At 40.1% G+C, this 13,223-nt stretch overlaps 1 protein-coding gene across 1 annotated transcript in view; it reads right to left on the reverse strand.

The window, feature by feature from the left end:
• LOC132977369 (guanine nucleotide-binding protein G(i) subunit alpha-2) overlaps positions 1–13,223 on the reverse strand; it is a 49,601-nt gene that overhangs the window by 10,590 nt on the left and 25,788 nt on the right. The window contains exon 2 of the mRNA XM_061041894.1: positions 3,463–3,505. Within this exon, the coding sequence (XP_060897877.1) occupies positions 3,463–3,505 (43 nt within the window). The remainder of the gene's footprint in view (positions 1–3,462; positions 3,506–13,223) is intronic.

Genomic DNA, 13,223 nt, shown 5'->3' on the forward strand with positions numbered 1-13,223 from the left:
GGCGTGTATGTGACTTCCAGGGCTTTTGGAAGCAGCCCCAAGTGGACACTCCAGGAACAGCAGTTTTTTAACTTTTCTGCATTGGCTTCATTTTTCAACACCTGAGGTTGCTGCATGATGTCAGGTCTCTGCTTTGAAACTACACCTGGTTTCTATTTGAAATGAAATGCCTCTTCTTCTGTAGTTTTTTTATTCATCTGTTTATTTTTTTTACTATAATCGCTCCATCGCTTTCTTAGTTTATTTTTCAGCCGAAGCTGCTCATGAAAAAGAAAAAGCCTGTCAGTCTTGCTAAATATTTAATCTCATTGTGAAGATGCTGTCCATTATTTGTTATTAATAAACCTCATCTGATATAATCTATTCAATTAACAATTCCTAAATCCAAATGTTTCAGTCATGTCTGTATGGGATCACAGATCACATTACTGGTGGCGTTTGCGGAGAAGTTTGTTTTTTCTGTATCTCTCTTGCAAGAGAACACTTCACTTTTGGAGCTTTTGGAAAGAGACAAAGAGAAAGTAGGCATGTGGTTGGAAAAAGCATGAGGCTGCTGGGCTATAAAGCAAACAGAACTATCTTCCCTGGCCTGTCACAGCACAGAGACCGGAGTCACACAGCCAGAATGCTCATTGGTTGAATAATGTGCTGAATGGGAGATCATTAAAATGCAAGTGAGCCCGCTGTGACTCAGAGCCAGGAGGACTGAAAGCACACAGTGTTTCCTCTTTAGCCAAACAATACTTCTGCTCAATTTTATAAAAATCAATTTTGATTGACCTGATTGTGAGCAGAAGAAAAACTATGTAACTAATATAAAGTATATTTGAATGCTTATTTGTCACCAAACAATATGCTGTGTCCCGGCTCGTTACTTAATGAATCCAGGACATCATGTCACCTGAACACCTGAACACCATGTTGCAAAGCAGATCAACTTAACTATATTTACAGTCTACAGGGAGCACTCATAGAGCTCTTAACCCTCCAAGGCAAAGTTACTCCTAATTCACTTCAATGATAGGACATTAAGTTCTTAACCTGAATCTGAGACAAGATCTTCCACACAATACAGACACGTACTTATCCTGCAGAGTTTCAGATAATCACTCCATTCTTGTACTGAACACCTAAAACCAGCCCTGCTTCACAACTTCAATCTGTTAAACTACGCTTTAAATAGCTTTCTTTTTAAACTAATGACTCAATTTATGTAGAAAAGTTTGGTTTGTTTGATGTGAAATATGTAAAACACTGAACCATGGGGTGTTTGAACAATTTCACATCTGGATTCATTAAAAGCCCTTCATTTGAAGTTTCAAACACCTTTACCAGTTTAATTATTCCTTTGTCAGAATTATGAGTGAGGATATTACATACATAGAATGGCAAATAATAGATTTCCATATGCTATGATTGTCTTATAACTCTGAGTCTAGTCTGGGGATAACATTTGAGTTATGTTTCTTTTCTATTTGAAGGCAGACAAAAGAATTCACTCCCACTCCTCTGAGAGGGGAGACAACACAGAGCTCTTTCACTTCAGCCTCCATAAAAAGGACTCCAGAACATAAATTCATATATACAGACCATTTCAGAGAGCCATATAGCTGAGATGCATTTTAACCCTTTGTTCTCCAGTCTTGTTTTCAGGACAAGTAGGAGGCTTTCAGCCATAGAGCTACCATTTAGGCTTCAATACACACAATCAGAGTCCTTCAGATACAGAGACAATTAAAACTAGTGCTCTTCTCCTCATTTTTTTTATTTTAGGAGACTATTCGTGAACAAATTATTTCTGAAGTTTTTCCGCATCACGGTTTGCCTTACAAGTTTTTGGTCTTTTAAAAAAATCCTTTAATAATTAGTTGAGGCTCACAGCTGGAAGCAGAAACAATCAGCAGACCAAGAGGAACGACTTATATGATAATATGATCCAGGAATAAATAATGGTATCTTTTTGGATCGGTCTAGGAGCGTTTTAGGAACTTAGCCTGGTTCCTGTTGTCGTGATATCTGCTCAGTGACCGACCTCCTTTCTCCAACTGATCGATCACTTAAGTATTGTTTCCGTCCTCCAGGCTAGAAGATTACATTATGGTGAGGAAGTACTCAGAAGCAGTAGTAAAAGAACTAATGTCACTGATAAATAGTCCGGTACAAGTGAACACTTGTTTACAAAGAATTCTACTGCTGGAGCTGACAGCAGAGGAGCTAATTTTAAATACTTGTGTGGGATTTAATCTACAGAACTGCATCATATTCTATAAGATCATTAAATGCACATATCTTATACCTTACAATAGGGCTGCAGAATTGTGCTCAAAATGATCAACATGATTCATTTGATCAATATCACCATTATTCATCATGATTCTTTTTTTTAATTTTATGTTCATTTTAAAAACATATCCTGCTTTGTCAGGGTTGGACAAGACAAAACATCTGCCCTAGCATTTTGGCCGACAGGCCAATAACAATCAGCCAGAAGAGGCCCCCAGATGTTCCACAACATCCATACTAAAGCACAATTATGTCAGAATGATCAAAGAAAAGATGTAGTGTTCAGTATTTATTCTCCACTAACAAAGTCTTTTATTTGCTGGTACTGAATAACATGTAACCTAGTATGACAGCTTTTCTGAGTGACCTAGTTAACGATTAAGAACTGTTTTTTGCTGTGCTTTTATTTTGTATTTTATACCATCTCACACTAAGGGTACTTTATTTCATGTTCTTTTTTAAAGCTTGCTTTTATTTTGAAAAAGAGTCAAAGAACTTCTGCTTGATCACAAGCTATGACAGTAACTTAACTACGATAAAAGAAACGATAAGTGGAAGGTCTGATGTTACGCGGATCAACTGTTGTTATCAGGAATCATGAGACGTGAGTCGGATTAGGGGACTTTAAGAATTTTGTCAACATAGCAGACATAAACAGGCGGGGAGGAGGAGAGAGTTGCAGGGTGTGTGTGCGTGTGTGTGTGTGTGTGTGCACGAGTGTTTGTGTGTGTGTGTGTGTGTGTGTGTGTGTGTGTGTGTGTGTGTGTGTGTGCGTGTGTGTGTGTGTGTGTGCACGAGTGTTTGTGTGTGTGTGTGTGTGTGTGTGTGTGTGTGGACAAGAAAACAGAAGGGAAGCAAGTTGAGTAGAATAAAGTAGAGCATAAACAAACATTAATATTAGTTAGAGAATATACAGAACATGATATATAGGACTAACCTAAGAGGATTTAAATAGGTAATATATTTATTTTACACAGAGTTTTCCACGGGCTGAGCAGCCATATTTAACAAACAACTGCATTCAATCATGGGTCTTTGATCCTGGGAAGCCCAAAACTGAGGCCTCTATTGAAATTCTATTAACTGTGCAGGCCTTCCTTAAAATATCTATTTTATCCAAATACTGACATACATCTATTCAATTGTGATGATGATGATGGAAGGAAAAGCAAAACTCACTTCATCTGCTTCACAATGGTGCTCTTCCCCGACTCTCCAGCACCTGCAGACAGAACAAAAACAGAGGTTTAAAAATACACTCCTGTTAACTTCAAAATGTAAACAGGCAGCCAGTGCAGCTGTCTCACATCTGGACCCTTGTCTCGCTCCCCTCCCTCTCCACCTTCAGCTCTGCTACAGATCCCAGCTCTGATTCTGATCCTAGACAGGTCTCAATCTGTATCTACAAGTACTCACTTCTGTATTCAGGTGGGGATACAGGGGGGTCTTTAATTACACAGTGGGGACATCCACATCCGTCTCTACCTCTTAAGTACATAACTCGCGTGCCCCCATAGTCCCCTCTTTATTTAATGATGAAACTCTTTACCATGGTTTACATTTGAATGGAAACGTGTTGCAGTGAAAGATTGTGGGCTTTTCATATCCACTGCTGTGTTATTTCTAACCGCCCGAGGCAACCAGAGAGAGCTCATCTGCCACTAGGAATCCAACGACACACACACACACACACACACACACACACACACACACACACACACACACACACACACACACACACACACACACACACACACACACACACACACACACACACACACACACACACACACACACACACACACACACACACACACACACACACACACACACACACACACACACACACACACACACACACACACACACACACACACACACACACACACACACACACACACACACACACACACACACACACACACACACACACACACACACACACACACACACACACACACACACACACACACACACACACACACACACACACACACACACCACCCAGGGGTGCCTGTCAGTGCACTCTTCACTCTTCACTCGCCTGGGGTGAAGGCTCTCTGGGATGACCCTTAAAATACACTACTACGCAGCATGCACATGTACAGCGACGGCCCTGGATAGTCTCTACAGACAGCTGTCAGCCAACTTCTCTTTGAAATAGAAGCATGGGCTGGCTAATAGTGCACTTAGTGTTCAATTTATGCAAATACCAGCAGATTTCAACAGTCTGAAGTTTGTGTCATCCTGGTGAACTTTGTACTCATACTACATATGGGACCAAATCTGCAACAAAGCCAAAAGGATGTGTGAAACCTAGAAAACACACTGTGACATTGTCTGTCCACAGCAAGCAATTAGAAAAATCATACCGCGATGGTGCTTGCATCCATCTGGTGTACAGTCTGTGAAATGACTGTAGCAGGAGGAAAAGAGAGGACAGAAATGTTTTCTCTGGCTTGTTAAACACCTTGAGCATGAACTGAAATCTAGTAACAGATTGTCTGCTGAGGAAAACTTGGAAATGACTCAGATCTAGACTGAGTTAGTTGAAATGTGTGTGTGCATAGACTCCATGTATGTACATAGTTATTTTGTGAGAATGCAGATGGAATGTTTGACCATGGCCAAAAAAAACAGACTCTTTCCATTTTAGCTCTCAAAAATCCCAATATTGAATTTAAGCAAAAGGACGATCGAAATGGTCTCTTTGATATCAGAAATAAGACAGTTTTTAATACAGAAAATTAATCTTTATTATCATAATTCTCATAAAATAAGGTGACATAGTGGGTCACACACACACACACACACACACACACACACACACACACACACACACACACACACACACACACACACACACACACACACACACACACACACACACACACACACACACACACACACACACACACACACACACACACACACACACACACACACACACACACACACACACAAGCTCTCCTGAAAGTAGTAAACACGACCTTTGGAGTTTGTCCATTGAACCTGAGCTGCTAGCATTGACAAATGAGTGATAACGTTTTGCACTAGCTTGGTGCCACTGCTACTGCTTTGATTAACAAATAAGTTTTTACAGTACAATACAAATAACCTTCCCCTCAAGAACACTGTCCACACCTCATTATAAATAACAGGAAGTGTAATGTTAGAGAACCAAAGACTGGAGTGAGGTTTAACTACAGCCCCAAAAAAATAACAATTGACTGTTATCTTAATTATTAAAACGTCAGTGAGCACAACGTGCATACCCACATGCAGAGGCAAGAAAGTCCTGCACTGTTCTGTTTTAATATTTCATAGTAGCCAGCTGGCAGGAAAAGCCTGAAACCAACAAGCACATGTGCTTTCATAAGACAGTTTGCAGAATTCCCACAGGACTGGACACACTTTGTTTCTACTAATAAACCTTAACTGGATGAAACAAACACATATTTGGACATGCAGATGGGACTGCTGATAGAGGATGCTTTTGTCAATTACTCAAGATTGGGGGGAAAAGGGTAAGCTGCTCTTCTTCAGTGGGGATAGCTGTGGTAGGAACTGAGGGCCTGATGACGGTCTGGCTGATAAAACATTTATCCTGTCGCTATTACACAACACACTTTGTCTGATCTGTGGCTAATGCTGCATTATCACCAAATCTCCCTTTGGAACATGGAGGCTCAGGAGTGTAACAGCCTGAATACACACGCACACACAATTTTCCACATGTCCTGTTGATACCAGAATATTTATGACTCAGTACTGAAAAGTCTAGAGCCAATATGCTCTTAAAACAAACTAGAACTGTCAGAAGGTTCAAATAAAAGACACTTGTGGTTTTAACTAAGCTATTTGACGAAATCAGACAGGAATCCGACTGTGCAGGGGGGTGGTGGTGAAGAAAAGTCGAGTTCGCAGGAAAATAAATACTGTCCACTGCCTAGCAACTGGGCAATATGTATAATGGTCGTGGTTGTCTTTGAGTCATAGTGGAAATTGTGGAAAAATAAGGCAAAAGGAGGGGAAAAGAGGAGTGCAAGTTCAGATTCAAGTTTTGTTTTATAGGACTAGTTAAGGTTTGCATGTGTGCCACAATTCAAAATAAAAAGGATGAAGAAATGAACAAAAAAGAAAACTCTGAGTGCTGCAAACACATCATCTGTGTGTCGAGGAAGACATGGATATATTAGCATGAGGATGTGTAGCACAAGGAGAAAGCAGCAGGGAATTTGTAAAGCTCCCAGCAAGACTCAGGAAATTGCCTGATTACTGACGGTTTACAATGTGACTGGCAGACAGACAGAACCAACAGAGTGCTGGGTGCCAGGAAAACCTGTGCCAGGGAGACCAAGACCGGATAAAGTAGGGTCCAGCTGCTGCAGGAGAGAACCTGACCCAAGATGGAAGGACTGTATTTACACAGCTAGGGGGTTTGTCATTGACTGAGACATGGTCCTCTTTGGATGCATTCCCTACACACGTCTTATCAAGTCCCATATGGCAGCAAACTAAAGCAAGTGTAGGCTAATTACAACAACAAGAGTGAATACTTTGATGCTTTGAGTCAGGGTTAGATTAAAAAAGAATGACGAATGGTATTACCTTTGGGTAAACAATGACTACATGTATTTAAATGACCACTGTTTGTACCTACAGACAACAAAGTACTCACTGCTTTAGACTTGAAGGAGTACACTTGTAATAGAATATCTACCTCTGTTTGGAGAAGAGCAGGTAGATGCTTAGAGCGACCTATAGGGATTAAATACAAGTAACATCATTACTTAAACCCACTGTGTGCAGCACTTAGGTGATAAAGTGCAGGTTGAGAATTTGTAAAGCACTGGACCCTGTGACCAGCAATGTACAGAAGCTAGTGTTTCAATGCCTTAACATCCTTTAGCTAACACAGATAAATGACTTATTCATGGACAGCCCATTTCCAGCCCATTTCCAGTTTCTACATGTGCTTTATTAGAGATTAGTCCTGCTTCCATGAATATATTCCTATGTGTCATTTGAATTTGATCAAAAACCTCAGAGGTGTGCAAACAAGCTCGCTCGAATAAATTGCATATGCTGAATGGGGTTGGGAAATACATTTGCTGAGAATGTTCTAACTTAAAACGATAATATATATATATCTATCTATCTATCTATCTATCTGACATGACTGATCAGCTCTCTCTTGCTGCCTATATTAGATTTGTTGCAATAATTTTTCTTTGTGTCCAGACAGCAAGAAACGTGGCAAACACTAGCTGATAGAAACGAACAATTACAACCAAGGGGAGCTTAACATTTTTGGTTGATGCTAAGCTTTGCATGAACCTTGTGTTCTATTATTCAGTGTTGAGCTACATCCTCAACATGTCTGATTAATGGGAATGGTATTTCAATGTTTGACTAAAGACAGTCTTGTTGTTAGTAGGACAAACATGTTATGATTCAAACTATTTTATTTGAATCACAAAGCCAACATCCTATGAATGGATTTTTAGTTTGCTTCTGTTCAAATAGGGCATGAGAGGATAAATCTTATTCAACTCCCACATTTGACCAAAGATGAAACGGGATAAGAGAGGAAGTGTGTCTGCCAGTCCCGATGTGAGAATTCCCGGCATGCCCGCACCGTCTCTAGAGTTTAGTTACTCAGTGAAGCATGATGAAACTGACAAGCCCAGACATAAAAGGAGCAGGGAATGAAGACATGTACTTCCCACTGTTTTGTGCCAAGACTCACAATTAACATCTTAATACAGTCAACGTATTTCTTTATCTTCGTACAGTTCCTATGTGTTGCATCAGCATCCTGCAGCCACAGCTTCATTAAGCCTCAAACACTTTCAAAGGGCTGCCTCCCATGGCTTTAATGCTTTTACTCTGAGTGTGAATGAATGTGCATGTGTTTGGAGCAAGTGTGACCCATCCCGGTGGGACTGAGAGGCGGACACAAAGGCAGCAGTGTGGGTCCCTGCTAGCTAGGAACACAGGCTCACTGTTGATGTTCAGGACTGGACTGTTCAAATCAGTGCTACAGCTCACAGCACAGTCACTCAGAGCTCTGCCTTCCTTTCACTTAGCAAGACAACTGCCTTCACTAGACAGGGAAAAAAAAGTTTTATGGCCACAAGCAAGAGAAAAGGCTTGAGGTGACCAGAGAAGTTTAATCTCAGTGCAGATGATAGGAACAGACGTTTCCCGTTTACCCTGTGAAATAGGTTCAAGCAACAAACCACTCTAGAGAAGCACGGCTTTGGAGCATGGTCTTAAAGTTAAAGTTAAATCCTAACTTGCTCTGAATGGTAAACTTCATTTTTAATGGCTACATTTCTTCACAGTTTAATTATGACGTTATGAACCAACACATAGGGGGGAGTTAATATCAGAGCCTTTTCTTTCAAACACACAAATGACTGACAATTAGTGTAATGGCAATGTCTATTATAAAAGCCCAGACTGATAAATCTGTCGACGGAATGTTTCAACTTTAACTTATCATTCACAATACTTGATTATAAATGATGTCACACTTGAGCTGGTCCAGCAGAGCAAGCTCCAACTCCATAGTTCACATATTCTCCGCACTGTCTGCAGAAGTTAATGTAGAGCAGAAGGTGGGTTGGAATAGAGTTCTTTGAAAATGTAAGTTATGCTTTCTTTATTAGTTCTATATAAATACTTACGACAGCAGCATTCGTTCCTTTGTTTTGTTTTATTGCTGCAAAATTAGTTCACAATTCCCGTAGAAAAGATCTTATTTAATTCAAGCTAAAAATGAATTCTATTGGTGAGAAATGACTGGTAAATATCCAATCAGTCAAGATCCCCCACCCTACCCACACAATAAAAATCAAATCAAATAACATATAGTATAAGTATATTATGATATCTTTATATTGTCTTCTTTTCATTTTAACACTTTGGGCACCAATAGTCCAAATGCCAGTGAAATGATTTGATCCAATTGAACTTTAGAGCTTTCACAAAGGTGGAGCAAATGTCACATTAAACAAGTTAAAATAGTGTAGAATGTTCAGTCCTCTTTCAAACATGCTGAGGGGCTCTCATTGAACTGAGTTGGCCATTAGTACTGATCCTTCATGTATGCAGACAATGTATACTGAAAAATGTATAAAGCACATGCTTTGCTGAGAGTAACATTGAATTTCACACTCTTTAATTACACAGTTAATTGAGCGATTCTTGCGCTGCTGCTGTGAATGTGGAGAATGTTACATTCAAAAAATCACCAGTAGAATTGGAAAGAGCACAAGTGTATTTTCTTTTAAATCAACTTCACTAGTCCCCCAAAATGTTTACCAGGTTGTCTCTCTGCTCCTTCCCGTCACTTCCTGCAGCACAGAGCTGTAATCAATACCTGGTAACAGGCTGAGCCATGAATATCAAGTATGCACAACCCCAGAGACAAAAGAGACAAACATGGATGTCATGAGGTTTCAGATCAATATTTACTTATGGAAGCAGGAAAAGAACACTGTTTAGCTTACTTAAAAGGTGATTGTTGTTGCTGTGTGCTGAAAGAGGTCACAGAGAGCATCTCACTGTTAGACACTGACGTGACACTTCCTTCACTCTCTTTTATCACTTTCAGCAGCCTAAAGGCACAATGAGAGACTTCAGCTATCACAGTCACCAAGAGATACAGCAGACAAGTGATGAAGCAGCTTCTTAGGATGCAACCATGTGTGGTTAAGAAGCAATAGATTTTCAAAGAGACAGAGATTTTGTTGATGTTGCTATTTTTCTACCTAAGTCTTTAACGGCATCCTGCAGCAGGATCCACAGAAAGTACTGAACTCACGCATGCACAAAACAAAATAATATAATGAACCACTCCTTTACCTCTCCATTGCCTCACTCTCTCTTTATTCTATAATCTTATTAATTTCAATTTCCATCATTTCTCAAACTCTTCCTCCCTCTGTCCCCAGCCGCCTACTCACCAGCCATGAGGCGGCCTGATGCCGGCTGTTCCTCTGAGCTACGTGTCAAGAAATGTGCCAATCTAGGCCCTGCAAGAGACACATGTGTCAACGTCCTATTCTCAGATCCAATCAAGGAGAAAATGGAAGCATCTTGCATGAAACATGTGTACACCCAAGAAGGCAAAAATACACACACTTGTGTGCGTGCACACACACACACATAGGCATTTCTTCCTGTTTCACAGACAGGGACAGAGAGTTACAGTTTCCTTCAACAGATGGCTAACATGCCTCTGGCAAAGACCAAGTCTGGACAGCACACTGACAACTGCTGCCAAAGCGGAGAGCGACAATTCAATTATTCACCATGCAACTTTAAAACATCAACCAAAATCCTCAGATTAAAGATTCTTCTGAAATAATTCACGGATAAAGCTCTCACATCATGGACTTGAAAATGGGTTTAATATTATCTCTCATCAATCACAGGCCCTTGAACTGAACTGAATCACATGGTATGGTGGCTGTGATTGAAGCCTATATTGCATTGTTTTCCAAATAATAATAACAATCAGAATAATAATATGCCATGAGGGCACCTGTGATTTACACATTTACAAGAAGAATACAACGAGGAATGTTTAATTCACTTTAAATTGTGGAGGGTAAAATGTTAGGATGCAAATGACCTCGACCTTTGTCAGCCACAGAAAAAAAAACAGTAATCAATTTATCACTGAATGCTTGTCAAACCTAAAATGCATGTTGTCTTTAATAAAAGATCAAGCATAATATCCTGGTTTGAAAACAGACATTTAAAGTATGATGGTGTAATGTGTGTATAATCAATCTATAACATTTTCCACTGTAGGCATGCAAACTGATAACTTGGATGATGAAATTAATATACAGAGCTTGTGCTGTGTGGTGACTACTGTGAATTCACCTGAGCAATTAAAGAGCGTACGGTCTGCATATCAGAAAATCAGGAGTGGAAAAGGGGGGGAGGAGGCTGTCTTTATATTAGAGATGGTTTCTCATTATGCAGTTAAGATTTGAGACATTTTTTAAAACTAATACAAATGTAAAGGCTGCCTCTGTGTATACGTGTGTTTTTTGGGGATCAGATTTCAGGCTATTTTAAATAATCAGAGAGGGTAGACACAAACTAGCAGCACACTGTCTTCCTTGAAGGGCAGGATGCTGCACAGACATCCTCCCTCTGTCAATAGACCACTGAAAAAGTGCTACTGAAAAACAAAAAGTAAACAGAAGTGAGCGTCACTTACACTGACGTATTAATGAGTATGATTAATGTTCCGTTTATACGGAAGCTAGCATGCAAACAAGTCTACAAGAGGTCTGTCACATCCACAGAGGGATTTGCTGGTTTTATGATAGACTGATGGATTCTTGCTGGTAATCTCTATTCTTCAAACTCTCTGTGCAGGTGTTGTCTTAACTTTTCAGACCCCGACAGAAGATCAAACAAACAATCAGAAGCCATGGAACAGGACAAACTTCCTAGCTGTCTGTCCTGTTTGCAGAGTCAATGACAATGAAAGAAAATCTAGTTATCTCAGTACAGGTTATCTGTCTTAAAGCTACTCTACAAACTCCCCATGCAATGTTTTTTTCTGTACATGCTGCAGCAGCACACAAACACACAGCAACGGATCTGCTAAACCAATTTGGAAATTACATGTTTCACTAATTGGATAGATGGAAAACGGGATGTAAGGCAGGTAATATTACCAAATGACTCGCCTTCCGGTCTGCAGAGACCAGGGTAGAAGTCAGACGAGCTTCAGGAAGGCGAAGCGATAAAACAGAGGTATGAAGTCAGATGTGGGAGTGTTTTCAGAGACATTGATGGGAGACTGAGTGGGACAGCAAAACCATTTATCAAAGCAGACAGCAGAGAGGATCAGTCGAGGAGAGACACAGGTGAAGAGGAGGGGGGACAGACTTTAGAGACCTTGAGCCTTGTTGAAACAAAATGAATAGATTCATGACCTGTCAAAACTGGTGAACCTTAAAATTGACAAGACAGGAGTAGAGAAGTTTATGACAATCTAATTTAAAACTATTTACAGGGAAGCACCAATCAATCTGCCACATTTGTGTGTCAGTCACTATTTATTACAAACAGGTCAATCATTCCCCCTAAATTGCAGAGAAGGATAAAACTAGGTAAGAGGAGGTTTCTCTTGGCTTTGCTCCAGGATTAGATTGTAGTTGTGAAACCATTTGACAGAGTTGTAAGCAGGAGCAGCTATCAGGCCTGCTACAGGAGGCCAGGAGCCATAATCACAGCCCACCAGATGGACTGAATTCATAATTGATGTTGATTTCTGAAGAGTTTTCAGTGATGAAGGAGAGTGAAGAAGAAGGGTGCTGTGAGTGTGCAGCCCAACATCTGGAGTGGGCCTCCACATCCAGGATGCTACTGCAAAAGAAATAGGCAAGCTCATTTCCAAACACTAGATGACCTGAAGGTCCACTGCTAAAAACACTTTCTCCTGTGATGATTAACTGACTGTGGTCGCTGGTGCAGAAATGTATGTGCAACCTCTAAACCACTGGAAATAGAATGTTGGATTGGAGAACAAACTGAGCTTTTAATTTGAAAAGAAATGTTCATTCGTTTAAAGCATTCAGCCAGCACTGTTCAGACTGATAAGACATTTCTTTAGGATTTAATTTGCTCCCTGAACACGTTTACTGCATCTGATAACTGGCTTTATTTTCAGTGGTTAATAATTCAGCAAAGTCAGGTTTGTAACTAAACTTTTTCCAAGACAGAAAAAATGCCAGTTAGTTTTTTTTTTTGCATCAGAGTACCTAGAAAAGGGAGAACAAATCTTTTTTTAAAAAACACACATCTGTCTACAGTTCACACAAGATTTACTTGATGTATTCTTCTGTTAAAGTCTCTGTCCCAGCATCCTCAGTGCTCCCACATAATCTAATCACAGCTTA

The sequence above is a fragment of the Labrus mixtus genome, chromosome 7 (assembly GCF_963584025.1).
Source record: "Labrus mixtus chromosome 7, fLabMix1.1, whole genome shotgun sequence".
NCBI classification, from domain to species: domain Eukaryota; kingdom Metazoa; phylum Chordata; class Actinopteri; order Labriformes; family Labridae; genus Labrus; species Labrus mixtus.